Here is a 27521-nt window from a genome sequence, read left to right on the forward strand (position 1 = left end):
GTGTGATAAAGGCAGTTAGTGCTTTCTGATATAAGAAACTACTCATTAGCATGGCTTGGGAATAATGAGCTGCATTCAACTTAAACCTGGGGAAATTCAAGCCAGCTTAGTTCAGAAGTGTGTTGCATTATTCCTTGGAGTATTGGAATTACCTTTCTCTCTGTGATGCTTTAGATACCATTGTAAAATATTTGGAGCTGTAAGACCAAGAAATGGCACCAGGAGCAAGCCTGGTTTTAGCTCTTGTGGGAGCAGGAATCAATGCCTTGATTCTAACCTCTGCTTCCAGGCTGTGTATTAATTATGCATTAAACAGTCATTGGATAGTATCCTGGGAAGCTTATCATCAAACTTTACTGTCTTGAAAGATGATCCAAGTAAGTTTCATCAGCCCTCTGCCCACCTGCAGAAGTGTTGGGGACTGACTGTGTAGCCTGGAGAATTTGTTTGATGAAGAGGAAAGCTTTTAAAGTAAGATAGGAATAAAAAACTCTGCTCTTACTGTTTGAGAGACTAATTAGCCTGGCTAAGCAGGTATAAATGACTTAGCATAAGTGTTGATGAATCTTCGTATTTACAGTTATGTTTCAGTCTTTTAACCTAGAGGGATTTTTCTTCCCCAGCTTAAATCTTTGCAGACTATACCAGGAAAGGAAATGAATCCTCTTAAATAGCGTCAGAATGGATTTTTTCCCAAGTTTGTAGTTTTACAGCAGGACAACCTTCAGTATGGGAATAGTTAAACCATTCTGTATATGTACTGTATATGTACTGTATAAGCTGTACAAGAGGCTTATAGTGCTTTGTTAGTGCACAAGTCCTCTTGTACTGACAACACTGTACTACGGATTTCAACCCACAGCAGAGGTACAACATCTGCCTTAGAGGGCAAAGAAAGTAAAAACAGTCAGCTGGGTGGGATGCCTCTAAGTCAGTTTAGAAGATGCCTCCGAGTAGTAATCTGCAACAGCAGTTTTTTAACTAAATATCTCTAGATCTTGGTATTGAAGTCAGTGTCATTAAGCTCATTTTATCACTCCTTTCTTATTTAAAGTTACATGCTGTAACAAGTAAACATCTCTGTTTATGAGCAGACAGTATATTTGTGTGAGAAGTTTGGAAGTCTTTGTAGAGAGTTTCATTAGCCAGATGATATCAAGGCAAAACATGTAACGCCTGTGGCATTACTGACTCAGGCTATGTAACTTCAAAATTGTACCTACTTTTTTTTACCAGCCTACTGTAAGTACTGGCTAAGAGAGGCAGTTTTGTTTAAAAATACTGTACAAGCTGCTTCTGAGCTTAATCTTTATGCCCATGTTTGATGTTAAGTACTGTTTTCAGATGCAAAATATGATTAACTTGTGGGAATTCTAAATGTGCCATTCACCCAGTGAATTTTTTCCATCTGTCTTTCTGTTTTTTTAAGGAACACCAATATCTCAATTCTTGTTGATCTAATTCTTTTTTTATTTCAAAAGCTAAGTGTACTGAGTCTAGCTGGGATTGAGTTAAGACCAGTACACTAAACCAGTATAACTTAGTGGTTTGGTTTTGCAGTTTTTTTCAAGCAAAATGAAATGAAATTTTAAAAGCAGCTTATAAGACTCGAGTATGTATTTCCAGCATGGAAAAATGTTGTTCTTCAGCTTTTTTGGTCTTAATTCTTCCATCCAGTCTTCATATAGCATTAACACACAAAATACCAGAAAACACGTTACTTATGACTTGTTAAGGTAATTGAAAGGATTGCTTGGCTGCTTTCTGTTATGTTTGATGCCTAAAGGTGCTGAGAAAGAAAAAGAAACTCCAGAGCAGTTAATTGAGGATAAGAAAAGGGTTTGATTTGTGCCTAGGCATAAAGATCACAAGATGCGCGCGCAGGCCGTGCCTGAGATGTTACATTTTATAATACTGCCCAACCCATCCAAGTTTTGTCCATCCTGTAGCTTTTGCCCTGGTCCACCCCCTGGCCTACCCTGGGAATTGGGTCTGGGGGCTTTTCTTCATCATCTTCATCTTCTTCAGAGCACAAAGGGTACACAGTCACCCATTTCTTGACTGTTCTCTTGTGGTTCAGGCCAGGATCAGATGTCCTCAAGCAGAAGAGGCCTGCCTTGACAAAAGACTAAACATTTTCTACTGGAATTCAGGGGTAGAATTGATATGGGGACATAGAATGGGGTGATGGGGTAGGGAATGTGTAAACTATTGTGCTAAAGGGTGAGGGAATAAGGACTGTAGCTATGTTGCTATGTGATCCTCCTCAGTGTTGAAGTGTATCACTGCTTTCATGGGCCTCTTGCTTCTGTGGCTTTTTTTCTTGTCATCAGGTTTCATGTAACTTTACAATGTGTGCTAGCAAGGGCTTTTTTGTAGTATAGTTATGAGGATTATAATTTTGTGTGTGGGCATTACCTCTTCCCTCCCTCCCCAGGTTTTAGCTGCTGATTAAAGCTATTAAAGGACCACTGGTTATCAGAGTGACCCAGCTTTATTTCTGGGTCTAATACACTTTGAAACTAAAGAAATGCCAGACTGTGCAGAAGATTTTTTTTTATTATTATTCATTTGTGCCTCACTTGGACATTTTCTAGTAACTAGTTGTTCCTATAATGTGTTCATTCATGATAATAATAGGAAAAGTGGGTTGATTATTAAGAAAAAAGCAAGTGTCTCTGAGGTGACCCTGTAAGTCTTGGGGTTTTTTACCAGTTTCATACAAACAAGAACACTATATATGTGGATTCTAAGGCAACTGCTTTTTTCTTTTCTTTTTTCCTCAGTAGGCGTTTTGTCAGCAGTGCCAGTCAAACTTAGACAAAACCTTGGTTTGTTATCAAAGTTAAAAGGTTCGGGTTTGTTAGCTCCAGGTCTGTGATGTTTCTTCTTCTGAGGTCCAACCGCTAGAGGGGGTCTAAAGCAACCTCTCTCTATAACTAAGGCTTGTACTCGCTGACAAAACACATCTTCAGGGTTGAATGATTGCTGGATTGTTGTGGAAACATACTTTTGAAAGGAGTCTGGTTTCATAATATTCTTTTGTTATTGTTGTTGTTTCTGAAGTGAGGCTGTTTTTAAGCATAATCATTCAGAAATATTTAAATAGTTTAACCATTTGAGTAACTTTTCTTTGCAGGTGATCTGGTGAATTAGTGTACCATCAATGATGGCAGAACATCCACCATTACTAGATACCACTTCGATTATAAGTAGTGAAATCCCTCTTCTGACTTCCCCCATTGTTAGTGGGGATGGAGCACAACAGGTAAGGAAACCTCAGTTGTATTTTTTTCTTTTTTTTTTTTTCCTTACAACGGTATCACTGACATATTGACACTGTAAAAGATAGTAATCCTTCATCTGGAAAATATTTGCGCAACTTTGGCCGTTCATGAGAGATTGGGGTGAAGGTAGAACTGATGCAGAGATGAAATTTGTAAGGAGTGTGAAGCAGAAAACCTGTATTGTGAAAGAACTTCATGGAAGAATGGGACCAAACAGCTGCCAAGTTGACAAGCTGCCATGATCACATCTTAATTTGGAAGCTATATATGTAAATTACCACATGATCTTATTAAGGTTAATAAACCTTCCCCTACAGTAGAACATAGTAGCTGAGGCGCAGCGTGTGCTAACAACTATGATGTCTAGATTGATACTTTCTTAAAACTGAGTACTTTAAATGGTGGGACTTGCTTTTTTGTATGTTAGTGTCTGCCTGGACACTTCTTGAATTTATATTTCTGGATGGCAGTGCATCCCATGTAGCACATCAGCTGCTCCTCCCAACTTTGTGTCTCTTGATGATGTACTTTGTCCCATCATCCAGGTCTATAAAGAAGATAGTAAACATTCTCTGCCCCAGGGTCAGCCACTGAGGTAGGTGACTAGTGGATGGCCTCCTGCTGGACTTTGCACTGCTGATCACAACACTTCGAGACTGGCACTTCATCCAGTTTTCAGTCTGTCTTGGTGCCTGTGTTCAGTCTGTGATTTACCAGTTTCTGTGTGAGGATGTTATACAAGACAGTGTCAAAAGCCTTGCTAAAGTCATGATAAACAGTAGCTGCTGCTCTCCCCTCATTCACTAAGCTCGTAATTTCACGTTGGGGGCCATCTAGGTTTGTCTGGCATGATTTCCTCTTTGTGAACCCATACTGACTACTCCCAGTCATCTTTTTATCTTTAATGTGTTTGGAAATGGCTTCTAGGAAGATTTGTTCACTCATCTTCCCAGAGCTGAAGGTGATGTTGACCAGCTTGTAGTTCCCTGGATTCTTCTCCTTGCCCTTTTTTAAAGATTGCCCTGACATTTGCTTTCTTCTAGTTCTTGGGAATCTCCCCTATTCATCACGACCTTTCAAAAGTAGTTGAGACCGAGCTACTTGTTCTGCCCTCCACAAAAATAAGGCTGTCAAGCTGTGCTGTTAAGCTTAGTCTGTAATCATGCAAGATTTTGAGTCAGATATGAGTTTAAATGTTCTTTTGGATATGCCTTTTCTTTAAAATGTTGTGTCTTTTTCCTGCCAAGTAAGATTAAAACTGGAAAACAAGCAAAGTGTTTCTTCAAAGAAATAAATTTGCGAGGGGTTATGTTAATCTTCTTAAGGGAAAAACAGCATATATACTATTGGTGCCCTTTTTTGTTAAAAATAAAGGGCAGCTCATAAAGGCTACTGTCTAAACTGGAACTGGTAGTGATCTTGTATATTTTAAAAAAGAGAATCTTCAGAAAATATTGGGCAAATTCTCAGTCATCAATAAGAAATGTAATTTTTTTTCCTCATTTCATGATAACTAACAATTATACCACAATGTTGTCTACTGTCCATGTTCCACAATGTCTAGTGAAAGTTGCAACTTCCATTTTCTGTCCTTCCTTCCCATCTGATACATGATTCATGAAGAATCAGCAAGTGCATTTGTTCAATGGCAGGAAACTACTGGAAACCCTTTTTGCTTCTGGTGATTTAAAAGCCATCACTAAGTAGAAAATACTTTGTATATCTAAAATATGGGAAACCCAGAATTGCAGGGACTGCTTTCTCTCTCAAGGTTGTCCCATTAAGACTTAGGCTGCAGAAAGGTCAGGCAGGTGCTTATTTATTTAAGAGAGTCTTAAAATTATTTGTTTGTTTTTTATGGTACACTAATGAAAGGGGTAGATATAAATGAAGTGTGATGTAGTGAAGTACAAAACACTGAGCCTTTTTCATCTTTTTTGAAAAATATTTTTAACCTGAATATTAGTTCATTGTATTACTTTTTTTTCCCTCTTGTGACTTTGAAACTACAAGAAGGGAGAAGACTTCTGCCTTCATGATGGAGTTGGTAATTTTTCTGAAAACCTGTTTACTTAGCTACGGTACACATATTCTGTCGGGGTTACTTCCTTAAAATATGAAAAATACTTCTCCAGTTGCTTTCATAACAGCATTGTGGTGTTGGATTGCATAAACTGTAACTTCATCTGTAGTGCTGACAGAATTTGATTGTGTTCCTGCAATCAAAATTCAGAACTATTTTTTCCATGTAAATAAATATTATATTCTTTTATCTTCATAGTGTATAGGTTGGTCTGTAGCTATTCTAATTAGTTTTAGTCAGTCCTGACTGAAAAAGTATTGAAGACTAATAGAAAATTCTTTATTTACCTATTTTGTTTGTATGTTGGTATTTTCTATGTTAGAATAGTTAACTGTATCCTAAACTTGTAAGTTTTTGTTCAACTGTAAAACATCTGAGGATTTTTTTTTTAACAATTCTCCCCTTCTTGCATCTTATCAGAATTAATTATTATAATTATGGTATATACTGCATAGCTGTTACCAACTGAATACAGACCATTCAGTACTTTTCTGAAACAGTTCATATCTTCAAGATAATCTGTTTCAAATACTTGAAGTTCTGCTAGCAGTGTAAATGTGCAATAGCAGTACAAATATTTGAACATGTTAAGATGAAAGGTCATATGCTTCAAATAGTGGAAGTGTCTGATCAGGCTAAAGCTGTAACTTTCCACCATGTTTTAAAACAAAACAATCCGCAAAGTTAGAGGAATATGAGTGTTCAGTCAGAAAACATGGGGAACTTAAACTGAATGTTCATATGTCACTCAGTGCTGCTGTGGGAGACTGCTGCATTCTCTGTCCCACAGAACAAGGGACTACTGTTAGTTTCATAGGATAAAACCAGTGAAAAGGAAAAGCAAAGACTAAGCCTGTTGGCTCCTCCTTCTCTGTTAAGCACAGAAGTACTACTTTTACACCTTCCTATCACTGTGTTCAGCATGAGTGGGTAATGTACTTATATCTTGATGGTGAGTAGGGTTGTGGATGGAGTATGGAGAAGATCTGTAGGAATTGATAGAAACCAAGTGACTCAGAAAATATTATGAGAGGACGGAAGTGCTTGAGAGTTTTTCATGTAAGGAATATTACTTCAGTCATGCTCTACTGATTATTGTTGAGGCTGGACAGGAAGGATGTGCTTGATTATGTGAGTCCTGATTTGGTGGGAGGAAAGAAAAAGAAGAGGCAAGAGTTCAAACTATTTTAACACACTGATGTTAAATTGTTTTGGAAAGTTTCTGCAGCACCCAGTGCTATTCCAAAACAAAACAGTAAGTTGCTGACACAAGTTTCCAGCAGCCCTGAAGTTCTGGACCTTCACAGCACCTTCCCACTAAAGCTAGCAGTTGCAAAGTGAGGCATCTCTATATAACCTTTGTGTCCTTTATTACCAGAAAAGGTAGATAGCACTCTCAAAGTAGCCCAGTACCTGTTAACCATTTCCTTTTCTCTGGGAATTGGACACACAGTGTTTGACCTTTAGTCAGCTTTATTTCTTGGCAAGGTGTTGGGATAAAGTAATACTTCTAACTTGGGAAGCTGGTTGTTTACCCTCCAAACTTTATTAAGAAGTTTAGATCCTTGGTGGGTTTTCCAAAAATTACACTCTATATGTGTTTGTGTGTAGTGCATGTGTGTCTGTATGTATATACTGTGTGTGAGTTAAAGTAGATACTTAGCATCAAATCTACAAGGTAGTGTTTCTAAAACAAATTTCTTCTTTAAATATTTAAACCTCTGATCTTAAAGTTATTATTAACCTGTTATCATAGGAGAAAATCTTCAGTCAGCAGAGCAATAGATGTCTATAAAAACAAATTAAACAATCTGCTTCTTTGGCTTTCAGGTTGTTTACATATGGGGCAGCACAGCAGAAATGTAATAGTGAAGATGTAGACTACACTGCTAAATGCATTTCCTCAGTTTTCTTTCTGACACTTCTGCTTCTGAAAAGCATATGGTACATTATCAAGTTCAGTTTGCTTTGTTTTTCCCTTACTGCTGAAAATCAAGCCGAGAACTGCATATGTTTCATGATCTTTTCCTCTACGAGAAAAAAATCCGTGTTAAAAGTTGTTTAACAACATATACTGTTATAACTGTTGTCCCTGGTTTCCATATTGTGCTGTTTTCCTTTCATCTGTGTTTTGATTTCATAGAACACAGAGTATGTGCATGGCTGCTTCTGCCTTTTTCGGCTGAGTTTTTCTGTTATTCTTTTTTGTACTTCCCCTTTGACTCTATTGAATTAGCAGATACGTTTTGGAGATTCATTGAAGTTTGTTTTAGTTGACAATTATTCTTTCATTCTTCAGTGACTTCATAGCATTGAAGTGCACCAGAAATGTGTTCCCTGGAACCATTGGAACTCTCAGGCATGCAAGTGCTTCAGTGCCAGCTTATTGAAGCTCATTATCAAGCTGTATTTTTTCCCCAGGATTGATTAGTACTTTTGTGTAGCAACCGTCACTGGAAAACACATCATCAAACTTATATGAGACATTCTGTATACAAAAAAATCTCTTCCATAAAAGTTTTTAACTGGTTGTTGGCTATGATTTTTTTTAAAAAGCAACATCACAAAAAAGAAGCTACAAGGATGTGAGTTTTGATGACTCAAGATTACTAGATCCTTCCTCTATTTGACTTAATCATATTTTGGTTAGAAAGGATGAAGTTTTGTCTTAGTTAAATGTAATTTTTTTTTGCCTTAGAGATCAGAATTTTTCTGATGTATTTAAGCTATATCCTTGATTGCAGATGCATTGAAAACTTGCTTTAAAATTCCTAGAGGAAGCCATCATCCTTAGCAGAAAATGAAGATTCAAAATTCTTTGGTATATAGTAATGTACGAATACTATGCTGCTTTTGGTTAGCAGAAAGCAGCATCAGACTTATTGCACAATTTATGCTAGCATTCAGATATATTTATTTTAATATTTGCTATCGGAAAATGAATGTAGCAACAAGAGTGAAGGCTGTGTAGTTCATAGCCTTTTCTACTTGTATTTGGTATGAAAATTCATGGAACGAAACATCGTCATAAAACTTCTGAGTAATCCTCTGTTCTCTCTAAAATGTGTTTTTGTGTGCGTGATATAAATCCTGGGTTAATTTTGGTCTCTGGTACAGTAGATTCCTCCCAAGATACTTGAGGCAGGATTTCTCCTGTTGAATGAATCTTTTCAGAAACTGACATATGGGAGAATTGGATGACATGTGAAAATTGGATTTCAAGTCATTTAGTCACTGTAGGTTGCTAATATAGTCAATGGGGAGAAATAAGCATGTCCAGAAGATGATCCCTTTCATGTTTTAGGAAGGTGGCTAAAGATCTGTACTTATTTTTTTTCTCTCTCTTTTTTATGAGGTGAGAAGGTGCAAATTGCCTGGAGCTATCAGCACTGAGGTAGCCCAGTTCTTCTCTGCAGTCTGTTGCAAGTGGGCCCAGTTCCTGAGTCTGTGTGCTCCTTTATCAGTAAGGTTTGGAAGGGTACAGTTATGCCTAAGTGGTGTCCTGGACTCAGGCATGTCCCCATCTCTCCCCTTCTCCATGCAATGGGAGACTTAATGCTGAGTAAGCCAGGATCTGAATGCCAGAGTCCAGGACCTATAAAGTCCTGAAAGTGCTATAAAGTGCTTACCTCTGTTTCCTCAGAACACAGGCTCCTGTAATCTCCCTGTAAGTTGTGACAAAAATGTAACTGTTTTGCAAAGTCATATTTTTAATTACAGAAACTCCACTCTTAAAATATATGAGAATTACACACTTGGCTAACAAGTAATCTGAATACATCCTCTGCTAGCTGAAACCTGGGTTTTTTGCTAGGAAGCATTTCTTTACTGAGAGGTGGTGAAACACTGGAACAGGCTTTCCAGAGTTGTGGCCAATGCCTCAAACCTGTCAGAGTTTTAAGAGGCATTTGGACAATGCACTTAACAACTTGGTCAGCCCTCAATTAGTCAGGCTGTTGGACTAGATGATCCTTGTAGGTCCCTTCCAACCAAAATAGTCTATCGTATTCTATTCCATGGTGATTGAGACTTTGCTGTAACTGGGCAGAGTCCATCTAAACCTCTCTGTGTTACTGAATTATACACTGTATAGAGCAGCCAGAACGACATTCTCTATTCTAGAGATAAACTCAGGTTTACGTACTATAGCAAAAAATGGCCCTTGGCTTTAATTTTTCTCCCTTTCTTTTTGAAGTAGGAGAGAAAATATATGGGAGAGAATTGGGGTGTAGAGATTTCTCCCATCAAACCATTGGTCCATTGCTGACTGAGCATTCCCAGTCTGATCTAATTGGGGATGTATCCTTTAATTTCTCTTCCTGCTCAAGTTCATGTTGTCACGGTGGTTTGATATACGGTGATGCCCAAATTTACACAAAGCTGGGTGTATAGGGTACTTTATCAGGGTAAAAAAAGCCTACATTAGAAGTGCTATTGATATGCTTAACATTCTAACTTTTTTTTTTAATGAAATGCTATTTTGAATAATTAGAAAATACAGTTCTTCCTTTGGCACTTCCCTTTGTGCTCTATTTAAGGTAAAAATGTTAGACACATCCAATAGTTTTAAATATTGTGGCATTTTAACTTGCTATATCCCCAAACAGGAATCTGAGCTGTCAGAAGCAATGTTGGGAAATCTAAAATTCTCTCCTAGTCCATAATACTTTGTAAACCAGTGGCTTATATGTTCCTTATATGTCTGAATTCAATTTCAGCTTGCTTATTTATATTTTTCTCTTAATTGTTGCAATTGCATTGCAGGAAGGGGGTTGTTCTTAAAGGATATAAAGGGTATTCATGACAGACTTTAATTTGATTTAAATTTTGTTCAGCAGAGTTCTTTAAAAATTGAGAAGGTGGTACCTTTTTCTCCTACTTATCCCACTGGCCCTTGAAACAACTGTATAAATTACAGAATACTGCACAGCCTGAGTGAGCTCACCTGTGACATGCTTAGGGAAGATCTCTGAGGGGGAGGCTAAAGTTCATAGCATTTACTGCTTGTAGGGGAGAGAAAGAAGAGGGTCTATGGGGCTTGCTAGGCCCTCTTTTTGTGCTTCAGAAGAGTGAAAGAAGTCAGGGCAAGGGCTGAAAGGGCTCTGCCTTAGCCTACAGAGGGGGAACCAACTGTCACTATGACTTTTCTGAAATAATGTTGTTCAGCTGTTATCACAGAACCATAGAACATGCTGAGTTGGAAGGGACCCACAAGGATCATCGAGTTCAACTCCTGGCCCTTTTCAGGACACCCCAAGAATCACACCATGTGACTGAGAGCATTGTCCAATTGTCCAAATGCTTCTTGAACTCAGGCTTGGTGTTGTTACCACTTCCCTGGGGAGCCTGTTCCAGCACCTAACCAACCCTCTAGGTGAAAAGGATTGATCTGCTTTATAATGTTGGATATTGTTTCTTGGCAAATGCCTAACTGGTTGCACACTCTTTCAGATATGTTTAGTAAATCTTTTAACTGTCCACCTCACTTTGTTCATCTTGGCTAGCTTTCATAATGTTTGTGAGATTCTGGGTTTTAGTTATGACTAGGTATTACTCGAAAGGAAAATACTAGCAGAACTCTCTAACAATGACACAACTGTTCAGGTTGTTTCAAATATGAGCTAAACAGCAAACTAACTCTTCCCTTCTTCTCAACAATAAAGTCATCACAACAGATTCGGAGAGCCTGGAAGCAGAGTCTTCAGGAGTATTATTTTTTGCATAGGGAAACTCCAAATGATACCTGTTCAACACAGAGGACTTCGTGGCAACTGCTAGTACAGCCTGCAAAGTGTGAGAGTTGCAAAGTACATACAGTTGAAGTACAGCTGAAAAGTGTCTTCATTTTTGATACTCAATTGAAATGATTGCAAGGGTGTTTTGATTCCACAAGTGTTGTAAAGAAGACTGGGTTATTATGGGAAGAGAAGATTTTTATTTTTTTAATACAGTATGTAAAAAACTGATAGGAATCAGATGAAAAATCTTCAAAGCACCTGACTTTCTTTGAACAATGCCACACATTGTACATTACAGTAGTTTTAAGTTGAGTTTGGGTTTTTTTTTAAAAATGAGGGGGGTTTATTCTGTGTAATATTTAGTAGCACCTTAAGCAACTGGGGGGTTGGGGGTTTTTTAATTGTATTTTTCACTTCAAAGAATCTTTGTTAAATTACTTAGTTTTCCAACATTAAATTGGCAGTTTTATACTTTCAGGGCATTTAGATAAAACTTCTATGAAAGTTTACTCCCTGATTCTGTATTGGACTGTTGCAGTTGTTGATCAGGGAAAACACCTACTGAGGGGACTAGCCCCTGGAAGGTATTAGTTAGCCCTTGCTACCACTTTGCTGTGCAGTATGAGTTTTGTTCCTCATCCACTTTTGCTTAGCATTATGGAACTGAAGTCCTGTGGCCTTCAAACAACAAATCATGAAATGAGAATGATCTGATTGAAGTCTTCCAGTTTTTATTTTTAGAGGTTGATGTGTCTAACTGCTGGCCATGACTAGAGTTCAGTGACTGCCCCTAACACTGCTTCCTTCTAATTCCCTGTAAACAAGGCTTAGCTTAAAACTTTGAAGCACAAATGTTTGTCCGTTGCATTATCGAAATTCTTTGAAACACTGCTTACATTTATACTTTCGCTGATTTAAAGATATAATAGTGGTATTATTTTAAGAAGCAAATTTTCTGTGCACTATCTGCTAGCCACAGACTGTGTCAGTGCTGATGAAACAGATTGGGTTTGCTGTAAATGAGACAAAGAAAACTTTGCTCAGCCAAGCTGTGAGAACTGAAAATGCAAAAGAGATGAGACAAATAAAGCAAAAGCAAGTAGATGAAAATTATAAGTATTTCTCAATAATAAAGAATTAGACATTATGGAACATAAATTGATTGACACTGTTGTATGTGGACACTAAGAAGTCTTGAATGTTTATCAGTGATATTAGATGCAGATTTTAACATTTATCTTTTACTGGTTCTTATAAGAAAACTTTGTATTCTTATAAAACAAGGCTCCGAATCATCTTTCCCTGCCCTTCTTCCCAGGGATCAGCTTTCTGCTGATCATCTTCCACATGAAGAGAAGGGGGAGAAACACAAGTACAGTAAGAATTTAAAAAACTTTTCATAAACAAAAACAATTTATTTGCTAGAATAAAAAAAAACAAACCAACAATTCTTGGATCTTTCCAACCTGCCTTTCTACAATAAGCAATGAAAGCCAATTGAAATCTATAGTTTTTGAACGTCACTGACAATGAGCAGTCTAGTCATCTGTCCAATCTCCCTGTTTCCAGTTGCTTCTAGGGATATTCTGTCATCTTAGCACATTCAGTGGTGCTGACAGGATCTTATAGCAGTAGTTAAAGATTAAATGTTTGCTGATTTTATTATCTGTCAGCTGCCTTTTAGAAAAATGATGAAGAGTTGCTTGGTCTGTCCTCTGAAAACAGGCCTTAGGAGCATGTCACCAAAAAGGTGGCTTTTTTCTCTTGCTTTTTTCGAACATGCTGCTATTATCTGTGTAAGCTGAAATAGTTTGGGTTGGATTTGTTTTTTAAAAATCACAAGAATGTAAATTGCTACTATAACATATTATGTGACACTTAATTCTGTATGGATTTCCTCCCTAGTCCTGAAAACCAGGATTTGTTACTGGTTTTGTACGTCACTATCTGTATGTGTACTATTCTTCATTGAGAAAGTGTTAAACTCTGTATACAGAGCAGTTAGATCCTTAAGTTAATATTAGCAGATGCTAGGCTAGAGAGCTGTGTAATCATGGGAAGCCTGTAAATTCGAATTTGTGGAAAACAGAATATTTAGAACTTTAGTGTTAAGACTATTACATCATGTTATTTGGACAAAGATCAAAGTCTATAGGACACTTCTATAAATAATAGTGAGAGGCCCGTTTTCATCTGTCATTGATACTAAAAACAGAAGATACTTTAAGGGAAAAAAAGAAAATTCTAACATTACTTTCCCTTAGAGATAACACAGAAATGTTGTGTGCTGAGTCTTCTGTGAATTGGTGTGGTATAGTACAAAGCTCAACCTAAAATTTTCAGAACTCTTTATTGGTTAGTAGCCAACATAAATGTGCAGAGAGTAAGTTTTTAGGAGATGTAAAAGAAGATGGGAGATAGAAAAATCTTATGAAAGATGGCTTTAAGAAAGAATTATATGAAAGTAATGTTTTTTACAACCATGAGATTCATAAGCCTTTGGCAATTCAGAAATAAAATTTAAAGTACTGTTTTAATTTAGCTTTTTATTACTGATGTCAGATGTTCCTATTTAATAATCATATACTCTCTGTAATACCTGTTACATAGATATTTTGCATTTTTCCATTTAGTATGTTTTCTAAGCGTTAGTGGGTTTGATTGTGGAAAAGAGTAGTTCATAGCCTCATTAGCCTTGTTATGTTATAAAAAGCAGATCTTGAACACACAGTCAATGGAAAAACGATTGTGCCGTGTTTGTAACTGACATCACCTTAGCTCAACCACAGATGTGATTCCATCTGGCAATTCCGGTGCTGCTAATGAATAACAACACTCTAGTCTTGCAGTATTCTTTGATAAGTAGCATGTAAGAACTTACAAATATTGTTGTACTAGTCCTACAAATGCGAACTCTGGCATAGGTGAGGTTACAAACCTACAAATCACAGTAATTCCATGTTGGAGCCATGGCAGAGCATCTTGAGCCTGCGTCTGATTTTCCATGTTCACTGAACCACACTCCGTGAAGCCAATTGATTATTTCCTTGCTGTATCTTTTTATTCTATTACAAGGTATTGTTTTCCTCCTTTCTTTCTGGCTTACTTGCAAAATGAAGTCATAAGCTGCATCACAGATTATAAAGTCAGAAGTTGGTTGATTCCGAGTTAGTATATCCTATCTGGGAATCGGGAGGCTAGATTAAAAATGCAGTTATAAAATGGCATATATTTGGAAGCTTTGTTCTCTTAAACCCGAACCTTCTGTTGACTGACGTTAGATGATCCAGAAGCAGATGCTGCAGCAGCTATTTGTTGATTTAGTTGCTATGGTGACATGATACATTCGTGTACAGCAGGAAGCTCACTGTACGTTGGCTAATTTGATAGGAAGGAAGGCTTGAGGTAGGTATTGCTGACTATATTGTTAATTGATCCCACCTTTCACATCCTGCCTCCACATGCTTCATGGATGTACAGCTATAGAGGAAGGTAAAGTGAGATACTCCGGCGTGGCATTTAGGTTAAGGTGCCCTGTTAAAAGAAGGGGGGGGCAGTGTTCAACACATCACTGAAGATTACCTCAGTATTAAGTGAATGGAACAGATTGGAGCAGCTGGAGTGGTGACTGTTGAATCTTCCTTCATCCTTTGTCACTGTGGTAGCACCAGTTGAATGAGAGAAATAAAAGGATGCGAGCAACAGTAAGTCAAAGTGCTAAGGCTTTTGAAATGGGTTACGAGATAAAGCATGTTGCTAATTAACATCTTGATTGAAGCTATTAGTGGAGAAAAATGTAATTGTTCTGAATAGGTGCCCTAATGACAGAGCATAACTGTGGCTCTGCCTGGAAGTTGTGTTGTATTATATTCACCCTTTTCTAGAAATACACCCTTTTTAAATCTTGTTGCAGACAGACTTTTAAAGATACAGTGTACATCTTCCAAAGAGCTTGGCTGTACCATCCTCTTAAAAGGTTCAGCGTTTTAAATTTTTTTGAAGTCAGAATGACAAAGAGCATTAGCTAAAATGCTTTCCTAAATTTGAAAAATGTTCAAAAATTAATTTACCTTTGTCCTTTCGGTTAAAAATTTTCTAAGTACTGCTGAGCTGATTTCAGTTGCAGTATTTTTAGACAAACCACTGCTGTCTCTTTTTTTTTTTCCCATGTTGATGTATATTAGTAGTGCATTTAGAAATACGATTTTGGTAAAGTCTTTCCATTATTTGTGGATTTTGCTGACAATCATTTGCTACTGACTCAGCACCTATAACCATATAAAGCTAAATATAGATGCTTTCAGATTAATAATAAACAAAACAAAACAACCCAAAAGCTCTCTCCTATTTCCTAGTAAAACATCTCAGAAAATAGTGTTGTTTCTGCTAGTATAGAAATGGTTTGTGATTTTCTTCTCTTTAAATTTTGGAACACTTAGCCATTTTGGTTTTTAGGAAGTTGTAGGAAAAAAAACCAACTCCCTGCTACCCCGAGAAACACACACATCCCACAAAACCACTCCAGAATGAGGGAAAAACAGGACTCTGCTTTTTGGTAGTATTGTCTTGCTCCAACTTGTAATCTTTCTTGTTTTACAGGAACAGTCTCTTACTATGTGATTATATTGGAGTGTGCTTTAACCACAGTTGTAATGTAATGTAACATACTCTTATTTCTTCATTTTATATATACAATTTTAACAATGGCTAAAATTAATGTAACGTGTTCTAGCTTCCCCACACACACTCCTTCCATCCTTTTCTTTCCTTTCTTACTTCCCCACATTTGTCAGTATTTTAATATGTATGACAGACTAGGAATCAGTTTTGTTGCTAAAGAATTTTTGGGTTTTTTTCCCCCTATGATATATTTAGTGGTAGATCTATTAGCATTCTAGTTGCATATATTCAGAGGCTTTTAACTTGGTTGGAAAATTTGTCCCAGATTTCACTCATTCTGGAAAAACATGTAAATTCACAAAGCGCAACTAATTTCTTTCAGAGGAAGATATTGAGTAACCCACTCAGTTCCTTTCCCCTTCAGAGTGAGGTGGTGGGTGACTGGGGAGAGGGAAGGATTCAAAATACTCATTTACACTGAAATGCAGTCCAGTGTCTTTAGTTTTTTTGCCTTTGTGGCTGTAGACAGTGCCAGCCTGTGGAGAGAACAGAGTGCCAGTTCTCATGTGGGCATATCCCGCAACTTCACACATGACACAAATATTTAGTGTATTTCAGTTTCTTTAGCCTCCGTGAGGATTAAAAAACTCAACCTTTTTCTTTTTCCCTTCAGGAGGCTGATAGTCCTTGGTACTGAAGGATGTGTTTGAAAGCCAAGATATTTTGGACAGAATGAGCTTGATGTTTATATAGATTTTTTTTTTCTTTATTGCAAATACAAAAATCTTTTTTATGTCCCAGGAACCCTAAAATTATAGTTTCAGTCTTTCACCTAAGACTTAGCTTGTTAGAAATAAACCTGCATGTATTAGGATAAATAAATATTTTTAAATTTTCTTGCATATTGAGTAGTTAATAACTACTTCTGTGGACAAAGAGGCTTTTAGTATAAAAGCATTTATTTGGGCAACACTGTTCGTTACCTGCTACAAAAGATTTGAAAATGTGGCTGTGAATACCAAACTTGTAAATAAAGTTTTATTGTATCTGACTTGATTCTCTTGATGTTTGTGCTGGTTTAAAAGAATTATAAACTGTTTCAGTCACTCCTGTCCTTTAAGAAATACAAGTATTATTTCAACTGAGCTGTAGAATGTATAATGCTTAATATCATCATTATGTGGTAAGGATAATTAGACTCTCTTCCATAAACCTTATTCAAATGGGATCTGCAAAACTTTCCCCAAATTAGAAAGGTCTTTATAACTTTATAGAGCAGAGTAGAGGAGAATGTTAACAACTGTCTCAATTCTGAATATGTTTTGTTTTGTATCTGTGTGAAAGAATATCTAGTATACTTCTAAACACAATCATTTGTTGTTTGGATATTGGGTTTTTTGTTACTCTTTTTTTTTTACTTTGGACTAAATTTGAACTTCTAGAACCTAAGCAATAAATTAAAAATACTATTAATATTTTGCATATGTAGGGGTTTTTTAAAAAAAATCCCTTTTGCCTTACAGGTCCACTGCATATATGTAATCGATAGAAATGGCAAAATAATTTTGAGGCACTAGGTTTTGACTGGTTGTATCATGTGTGTTTATTTGGAGAGAAAACTTTGTTCTTTAGCTTTTTACATTTTATTTGGAGAGCTACTTTTGCACATATATAGTTGTGAGCAAAAGAAGAAAAATATGTCAAACTTGCTATGAGATCTTTTATGAAGTTAGTTTTTAGAGCTCTTTGAGTTGTTTCATGGTTTACTTATCAGCTTTTTATTTTTTTCCCTCTATAGTGACAGAAATAGTTTGGACTTCTGGTTGTATTTACAGTTTCTGCTATGGAAAGATGTAGCCTTAAAACAGTAAAGTAACATCCTTGTGGATTAGTCCTAAGCTGCTTTTGTTTTCCTGCTCTGCAAGTCCTTCACCTCATCTAGGGTCCTTATTAGGATGAATCTGATTTTTATATTGGTACTTCTCAATAACATCCATAGGTTTATTTCCATCTTGCTTACTAACCACATGATGCAAGCCTATTACAGTTTATCACTTTTTTTTGTCACTGAAAGTACCAGGGGAACGTTTCCCTTCTTGTTGTAAAATAAATACGCATTTATGATGATGCCACAGATCTGATGCTGCCCTTCTTTCCTGTCAGCTAGCTGAAATTGTTTTGAAACCTGTCAGTCTGCTAGTACATCACTACTTGTGTTAGGAGGATGGAAGTTCAAGTAGAGAAGCCTGTAGAAGTGCATATCTTACAGAATGAAAGCTTGGTTTTAATTTTTATTTCAGTGAAGTTAATGAGATTTTTGGCTTTAATTAGTGTGCAAAACAACATATTCAAAACAAGGTTAACTAGTTCTGTGTTTTAAATTCCATTCTGTCCCTCACTGTGCTCCAATGAAGTAATACGTTAACTGTGTATTTGTCTGGCACAAGCAAAATCTTGAGCTGCTAGTAAAATATAAATTAGCTATATTTTGTATTGTTGCTGTTTTGCTTTTAAAAGACACTGCCGTGACCATATTGGCAGAGTGAAATACCTCTGAGGTATTTCAAGGAGCCTCTGCTTCTTGCTGATTAAAGTTACTTCTAGACCTTTTTGGAGATAGGTGGTAACATTTGGCCTTAAGTTTTTCATTTCTTTGGAGGCAGCCCTCTGAGTCAAGGTGGCTGCAGCTCTGCCTTGCACAGATCTCCCTTCCACCTTTTGTTGTTTGTATTCTTAGTCTTAGAGGGTTTTTTTCTGATTCCAGCCATTTTTATTAAATTCACATATTCTGTGGTAGAAATAAGCCAAAGTTTTTGAAAAAACATTAAACTGCTTTCCTGCTTCAGCCTGCAGAAACATCCTGTAGTTTCTCTTGCTGATAGTGAAGAGATTACCGAATAAAAATAAAAAACATTGAGCATTCTCCTCTTTGAACATTTTTACTTCTGTTAATTCTCTAGTTGCAAGATCTGAATATTTTCCACCCTGTTCACACAAATGTAGTAATAATTCATATAGAATATCCTGAGATGCAATTATTTTTAAATTATCATATCTGTTGGTGGTAGTATGTCCAAGTCAATGTATCTCTGTAGGATGTGATTATACTACTTGAGTTACAATAAAATTATATTTTAATTTGGAATTCGTTGAAGAGAGAAATATTATAGAATAGTTTTATATAAGAATTACTGTATTCTAAGAGTGTATTTGCCATATCAGACCAGCTCAAATTGTGATTTAAGGTGAAGAAGAGATTTTAAAAGCTACTTCAAAGTGTGTCCCTTAACTAATCCTTGAAAGAGGCAAAATGTAATATTTCTTCAGGCTACGGTCAGGAATTGTTTATATATTAGTAATTTAAGTGTACTCCAAATGTTTATGGAAACTGAGGCTAAGTGTCATGAAACCAGTCAGTTTTAGTAAATCATCTTTTCTTGCAAACTCCCTGGCAAGAGTGATCTCAGGAATAGTTTCCAGTTTTATATGGAAGAATATTGCTCCTTGGCATCAGCCTATGTTGTGCTCAGGACTCCTATAGCATATTCATTATTGCAGGTGAGTGTTCTAGCACCTGGGAATGTTCCTGAGCACTGCTTACTTTCCAAATACTTATATGCATTAAGGTATCACTGACATAGTCAAGGGAACGTAGCAGTTCTCCTAGGAGAGATCAGAAATATTAGGACCCCTCACTTTGCAGGGACTGGGGACAAGGAGGGGGGAATTGCCAAGGCTTAAAAAAATATTGAAGGAGGTGGCTGAAATTTACTCAGAACTGTTTTTCAGCAAATCTCATAGAAGAGAAACTAGGGAACATGGAATTAGTAGGAGATAATTTTAAAATGTCTAAAAATGTAAACTTCAGGAACTTGCTGCCATAGGAAGTTGTGGAGGCAATTCAAATAGTAAGTGAACTCAAAAATTTAGGCAAACTTATGGACAATAACAGAGTCCAGTATGGGACTGCAGAAAGTGGCCTGGCTCACTTGCTCCCCTTTAACTGCATCTCAATTGATGCAGTAGAGTCAAAGTGCTGGGCTGGACAGACTGCTGACCTGGTCTGGTGCCCCAGACCTTCAGCACATTTCCTGTGCTCTTAATGGTCTTGAGCCACTGCCTGAGTTCAAACAGCAATTTCAGGAAAAGCATACTGAGCTTTCTAATGTATGGCATGATTAGTTTTGTTAGGAGGATGGTCTTTGCCAATCTGGGCAATTTAATTAAACTACTACAAAGCTTAGTATGTTGCTCATTTGGTTTGGATTTATCTTCTAAAATAGCCTTTGTAGAATAAATTAAGTACTATTCAAAAGTATGAGATTTTACTGTTTAAACCTGACAGTCTTTGGCAACTGGTGTTTTAGGTGTTTCAAACTTTAGCCATTTGGCTGGTCATTTTGTTTTATTTATGCGATATTTTAGCATAAATGTGTAGCTGCACTCTTGTATTGTCAGCCTGTATGTTAATCTCTGGAAAGAGATTTTGTACTGTTTTTCATCAAGAACTGTATTGAGGTCATGTGGATCATCTTTAAATAACTGTTTAAAGGAAACAGTTTATAGTCCCAGTGGAAATGACACAGAACTAGTTTTTGACCTAGTACTCCAATTTCTTAATGGCAATCCCTTAACATGTTTTGATTCAAAAACATGTTGAGTCAAAGTTCTGTTAGCATTGAGAAATTACACTCTTGAATTTTATTAGGTTCTGTTATGGTTGGTTATGCTGTAAAAGTGCTTGCAGGATTCTTGGCTTTTATCAAGGCCTCAGTGTCCTAAGTTCACATAATTTTGTTAAACTTGAGAAGTCCTTAATTAGTGTTTTGTTGATTTAGTAAGAGAAATGGCATTTGAAAAGTGCCCATGTTAAAGGTTGCTCCCACTGAGACTGACATATCAGAAATGAGTCTTCAGGTGCTGTGAGTAAAGCAACAGAATTTGTCACAAAATGATTGATGCATAAGAAGAGAGTCTGAACCATCAGATTTTTCCAAAGCTTTTCACTCAGTTTAAGCCAACATAAATATTTTGCCCAGAAGAGGAAGGAGATCAAAATCTACAATATTCAGTGTGAAAGACTCAGGCCTTGGTTTTCAGAAGCACTGATGCCAGGGTTCATGAAGTAGCATGTTCACTGATGGGATGTGCAAGCCTGCACAAAGCCACTTAGAATAAGATGAATGAGCTATAAATACCAAGCAATCTATAGATTTATTTTTTTTTTACCTAAAACATGATGCTGGGAAAAACCCATGTTACACTTTCTTTCAGAGAAATTTTCTTGCATCTTTGATTTTGTGCTGCTTCCTTTCTTTCATTAGGTAAGAGGGAATCCCTGTGAGTGACTGTCTTTGGTAATACCTCTTCTGACCAGAAAAGTATCGATCTGTCTCTGTGCATAGCTTTAATTTTTCTTATTTCAAATCACATCTACTTAGGTGGTGTCAGAAATGCCCTTCTCAAAGCTGTGATCACTCCATGGAGTTCAGCAGTGATAAGGCTGGCCAGCAACCAGTGCTGGTCGCACACTGCCCCAGCATAAAGACTGTTGAAGCAATCAGTTCTTGAAACTTCTGAAATTACTTCAGCCCTGATTCAGAATCTCTTTTGGCACACTTGGCAACAAATACAGCCTGTCTTGGAACAATTGTAAAATACAAATGTGAATGCTCAACATAAAAGCAAGGCTGAAAGCAGGAGCCAGTGAAATACACAGTGAGGGATCAAGTAGGCTAATTGTCCCTTGACAAAAAAGACTGTTTCCAGTTCCCAGGAACTGACATCTAATTAAACTGCATTAAGTTGGTAAGTTTCCCCACCCTTCTGAGTGAAAGTCAGATGTCGTCAGTGATGTGAAAATCTGATGGTATCCTGAGTGTCAGAGTGGACCTGGACTCCATCAGGAGATCTGTTGCCTCATAGCACAACTGCTGCATAACAGTGCCCCTCTCACTCTGTCACACCGTGGCTGAGCCTTTACCTTCTCAGAGCAACTGTGAAGTGAACAACAAAGATTCTCACACAGGAGAAGCTGCTATTAAAACAAAACCAGGAGGCATCGGCCCCACTTGCTGCAATGGGGCTGGCATGCGTATTCCCACGCTCAGATCCATTCTGCTGGCTGGACCCTCTGGTTTGGATGTCCTGCAGCAAGAGGTCTGGAGGAGGAGAGCCAGCAGGTTCCCAAGACAACATTAAGACAAGAGGGCATGGTCTTAAGCTCTGCCAGGGGAGATTTAGGTTGGATATTAGGAAGAAATTCTTTACAGAGACAGTAATCAGGCATTGGAATGGGCTACCCGGGGAAGTGATGGATTCTCTGTCCCTGGAGGTTTTTAAGATGAGACTGGATGTGGCACTTAGTGCCATGGTCTAGTAACCATGGTGGTAGTGGACCAAGGGTTGGACTTGATGATCTCAGAGGTCCTTTCCAACCCATCTGATTCTATGATTCTATTATTACCCAGATTACCAATCTTAGGCACTCACACAGAAAAAATGGGAATAAAATGGGAATACCAGTCAACCCCCATTCCCTGTTACTTTAAAAGCAGGCATCAAGGACCAGCAATTGTCCTAAAGCTTTTCTGCTTCTCATGTTTCATATGATGGAGACGAAGAATATTGAGCTGAAAGTGGTACAGATTGGCACATCAGCTGCAGCCAGAATGGCACCTCCCAGGAGTTTGAGTATCTAAATCAGCCAAAAGACTTGGGCAAAGGTAGGTATCCAACCCACACATAACAGATGGAAAGATACTCTCATGTACTGTGAAGCTTTTAGGTCCTTTTATTCCAGTCTAAATTTCAAACTAATACTTTCAATCGTAGCAGAGAGGGGAGAGTACATCAATGAAACGTGTCTTTGAAAAGCTATGCTTGCTTGGGGAATCTGAAGAAGAAATTGTAAGAGCTCATCCACTCCTATTTCTCTCCTTTGTCACATTCTGAAGGTGATGATAGCCAGTTGTTAAAAAGCTACCTTTAAACTCTTCTGAATAAACTCTAGCAATACAATATTTTCTGAAGACCTTTAAGTTTTATTTGAAGCTCATTATTAAAAACATCTTGTTCCTAATTTTAGATTATATTATGAATGCTACCTGTTAGTTATAATTTTATATTAGGGCACACTTCAGAAGATCTGGAAAATTTATTAACATGATAAAATGTAAATAGTGATATAGTTCATTGTTTCTTCTCAAAGAGCCTAAAAGTTCTGGAAAAAACATGTGAAACAACTAAAAATAGTGGGTTTTAAGTGCATGCTCAAAGCTGAGCTAAATCAGTGTTGAGTCACACAGTCCAAGCTTGAAAATATGAGTGTCTATCATATCTCATCAAAGCTGCAGCTATGTTAGAGTAGAACTTGCCATCTTTTCATTAATTTGTGAAATTGCTCTACCAGAAGGGGAGGAATTCATGTGATTTCTGCCTTCTCTTTTCTCCCTTTCATTTCTCTCTGGTATCCTAAAATGAGTAACACTCAAGTTTCCTGGTTTGTTTTGGGTTTGCTTGTTTGTTTGTTTTTTGTAAACATGACAAGTTTTCTTTTAGCAATTTAACAAAGTAAATATTTGGCCAGTGCTTAAGAGTCATGTTTATAAGGATTTCTCTGCCTCTGATTCCTACGAGGAGGAGGACATAGGCTCCGTTTAGACATGTGCAAGCAAGACTGAAGAAAAATGTGACCAGAAATTATGAAATGCACGTACTCTTCTGCCTTTTCCCCCCTCCTTTGTTCATAATTTTAGCTAGGTGTTTCAAGCTTTTTTTTTTTACAAGCTTTTTTCTCACAGAAGGGCAGGATTCAAATAAGAATACAGAAATCTAAAATAGTAACAGGCTGCTTCTTTGGTACATCAGACTTCCTCTGTTTATTTTGGCTGATAAGTGTGCTTTGCTATCATTTCTGCATTGCTTGGGTTTACAAAATTAGGATAACCAACTTTCCACAAATAAAATTATACATATTGTTTCATGCTGGGCATCTGGTGCACTTACTTTGTCATGACTTCTAATAATGTTTTATCGTTAATGAATGTACAAACATTCTTGGGTCATGTAAAGAAGGAAATGACACAGTATTTTCCGTATGTTGAAAGCTGTTTGTTGGGTGGTTGATGAAAATTCAAACACTGGGAATTCTAGACTTCTTTCTGGAAGTTTATGTAATGGTTTGATTAATGTTGAAGTTAATGCAATTTGTTGAAATAATTTAAGCTGTACAAATAGCTTTTTAATTATACTAAGCAGTTGAGAAAATAAAATTTGTACAGGTACTGTTTTACTTGTTATTCTCTCCTTCTTTGAAAAATGTTTGTTTAAAAATATCTGTGCTTGTTCTTGCTTTTATCTCTTTGTGGGATGAAGGCAGCAAGCAGTGTGAAGTGAAAAATAATGTATTTACTAACTGGAAAAAAAATGGGTTTTTCCCAGTAAAACTATTTTTTTCTTTTTTTTTGCACATACCAGACTTCTGTAACATATTCCTATGTAATGGTTGTAAACACTCTTTTATTTTTAAGGTTATTCTTGTGCAAGTTAATCCAGGGGAAACATTTACAATAAGAAGAGAAGATGGACAGTATCAGTGCATTACAGGTAAAGCTGATAAATTTATTTTAATATTTCCTGAGTCTGAATCAGGATTAATAAAAGGCAATTTGTGGTGTTGAAAGTAAAAGACTGACAGAACTTATTTTAAATACAAGAGCTGTTTAAAGACCTAAAATACTATATTCTAAGCATCATTGGATTTAGATTTCCCTACCATAAACAAAGTACTTTTCCATATATTAGATGAAATTAAATTCCTTGGGGAGGGGAAGGGGGGAACATTTTCAGCTTGCAAAGCAAACAGGGAAATGCTGTTATAGCAACTTCTGACTAACCTCATTTATTGCACAGACCTCAAATCAAAAGCTACAGTTGTTAATATGGTTCGAAGAGGATTTTTTTTTTATTTTTAGCTATCATGTGGACATTGTTTCCCACTACTAGTTTCTCATCTCTGTGGGCCAAATTGTGTTATTTCTGAGTTCTAGCAAGTGCAGCTTCAAAATACAAACGCTTCAGCTAAGTGTAGCACCCCCTTATGCAATGGTCAGTTTGGGTATTGTTTTCTATTCTGAATGTCAGGAACTACCAGTTAAGCATCTCTACAAGAGGTACCACAAGAAATGAGCAGTCAGCTATTGCTGTTTAGAATACCATTTTACTGTGTTAAGAGATTATCCACAGGTTCAGCTATGGGGTCAAATTTTTGCTCACTATCTTCTGGGCCAGTGAATCCTGCCTTCTTTTTTTTCTGAATGTTGGCCCAGCTTCAACAGGTACTTTTATGGGAATTTGAAGCAAGTATTTTCATCTCCTTTCCCTCTTCTCTCCAATCTGAGAAGAATCAAAAGGTCTGGTTTCCAGTGTCATAGGCAGGTCTTTTGGCTACAAAATAACCTATTAAAAGGAGACCTTGAATCGTAATTAGGTTTATATTGACAGTTTATTGAAGTTTACACGTCTGTTAATGCCATATTTCAAAACTTTGTGCTGATTGCATGGTATTGTTGCATCCTTTGAACCACAAATGAATCAGTGCTGCAGCTCATGGTTCTATAGGGGTTATTTGAAACATGGTATGTAATAGTTACTTGGGGAATGTGTAATAGTTACCTGAGGGGAACATAGTGAATTTCGTCTTGCAATTCAAGTTAAAGAACAGATAAGATGTATTTTGTTTCTGTTGCACAAAATACTGAGGAGAATGCCATGTATTGCATGTTTGCTTCTGATTTTTAGTTTATCAAATGGGCTTAGTGGTGAGGAATTAATTGACACTTTCCTTGCATGATCGCCTTCAAAGCAGGAAGTGTTTAATGAACTGCAAAAATATTGAGATCATATCTTTATAGATACACTCTAACCTTTCATGGTACAGCTTTTATCCTTGCCTAGTCCTGCCTTCTTTCCGAGGAGGCAGCTCGCCATTGTGATTTGATTCAGCTGTGGATTTCTTCATGCTTTAAATATGAAAGTGAGCATGAGCAGTTATTAGGCAGTTGTTCCTGGGACTCACTAAGTATAAGCTGAGGTACAGTATTTACAACTTTCCTGAAGGGTGCTAGTGGCAATCTAGAAACCTACCTCCCAGATCAGTTCCAAAGCTTTTGCAAACCTCCTGTCACACAGACATTCTCCTTGTCCTTCCTCCTTCCTGGAGATGAAATTGTGGCTTATACTTGGTAGTTAAATAGGGAACATAAAGTTTTTTCATATCTGTACATTCACTAATCTTGGTACAGAATCTGAGTTGCACATGATCTTGTGAATATTGCTTTTCTGGTCTATTCTTGCCACTCTTGAGACATTTCTGTGTTTTGAGAGCTGTGCCGATGGATCTTTCCACCTTTTGGTTTGTTGGGTCTGTCTGGCTTAATAACTGATGCTGTAGCTTTTTTCATTATATGTATTGCAAGTAATGAGGAGTGTCTACTGTCCTGTTTTCTGTGTAGAGATTTGTATAAAGTGAACAATTTCAGATGGTGTAAGCTGTAGAGAGTAATTCGGTATTGGTGGTCCTTTTTGTTCCACTACAACTTCTCAAACATAGTTTGCCCTTGACTTGTCTACAAAATGAATGACCAGTCTGCAAAATGAGTTACAACTGCAGGAGTCTATCGCATTGCCTCTAAAGAAAGAAAGCTCACAACTAGTTCCTTGGTTGTTTCTTCATTGTATGCACTCAGTTGTTAGGTGAAATCGAAGTTAAAGATGCAGAAATGTATAATGAGAATGGTTTGGATAAATGTACACAGACGCTTATCTTAAAAAAGGCATGAAGAAGGCCAAGGTGACTGAAATTTAGTGGAGATGCAATCAGTGGGAAGTTAATTTAGTCATTATAATGTTTCTTAATACTTTTCAAATCTAGTTTTTCCTGTAAATATTTACCCATCTTTATACCCTTTTCTGAATGTATTAATTTAAAAGTCTCTGCAAAAGCGCATATGCAGCTTTTTCATGAATGTACTATATATAAAATTGAAATTATGTAAGTACAGTGCTAAAATGAGAGATTGGAAGTTGAGAAGTAGTGAGCTGCTTCTGAATTCCCAGCAGAAGCGCAGACAGCTAGATACATTAGTTTGGATGATTTGGTAAGTCTCGCTTCCTTGGATAATTCTGGATTTCTCTTGTGCTTGGTTGCTGGTCAGTTCACCTTGAGATTGTGCTGTCTGCTGAAGTCAATGTGAATTGTTAATAAATCTAACCATAATGTTAGTTGTATTATCCTGCATCATATATTTGTCTGTTGGAAACATTGAGATGCTCCGTCAATCTTTGTGCTGCTCTTGTCAGATATTCTATTTGTAAAGAGAACTATCCTTACTTTGGCAACACTATACATAGGGTAGAACTTCTCAACCTGAAAATAATGAGTCAGTGTCTCTTCAGGAGAAAAGAGAGATGTGACTAAAGTAACTGTTTAGAGCTGTCCTTGAATCAATGAAGTAATGAAAACTTAAAGCACTAATTATTGGAGAAACAAACAGTGCATTTTCTGTGAGCCACACTTCTGAAGAAAATGCTGCATTTACACACAGGTCTTTGTATTGACTTACCATCTATTTGCTGGTATAGCTCTCAGATGATCTGTAAAGCCTTGACTGTTTTGGAACTACATCAAGCGAGTAAAGAAGTGGCTTCTTAATGTGGGCCTCTTCCATGGGAGTTAAGATGGGGTGAAAATGCACCTAAGAATATCTCCAGGTTTGAACTCTCTAAGGATGG

General features: G+C 37.0%; 1 protein-coding gene across 6 annotated transcripts in view; it reads left to right on the forward strand.

The window, feature by feature from the left end:
- Positions 1-27521, forward strand: part of FNDC3A (fibronectin type III domain containing 3A) — a 117629-nt gene that overhangs the window by 16195 nt on the left and 73913 nt on the right. For 3 of the 6 annotated variants that reach the window (XM_017815048.1, XM_017815051.1, XM_017815050.1), the window contains 2 exons: positions 3140-3268; positions 24260-24335. In XM_017815048.1, the coding sequence (XP_017670537.1) occupies positions 3167-3268; positions 24260-24335 (178 nt within the window). In that variant the 5' untranslated portion in view covers positions 3140-3166. Of the gene's footprint in view, positions 1-3139; positions 3269-24259; positions 24336-27521 lie in introns of those variants that run through there. The other 3 variants (XM_017815057.1, XM_017815052.1, XM_017815055.1) reach the window with 2 other exon arrangements.

This window comes from Lepidothrix coronata, unplaced genomic scaffold, assembly GCF_001604755.1.
Source record: "Lepidothrix coronata isolate B3197 unplaced genomic scaffold, Lepidothrix_coronata-1.0 Scaffold48, whole genome shotgun sequence".
Taxonomy (NCBI): domain Eukaryota; kingdom Metazoa; phylum Chordata; class Aves; order Passeriformes; family Pipridae; genus Lepidothrix; species Lepidothrix coronata.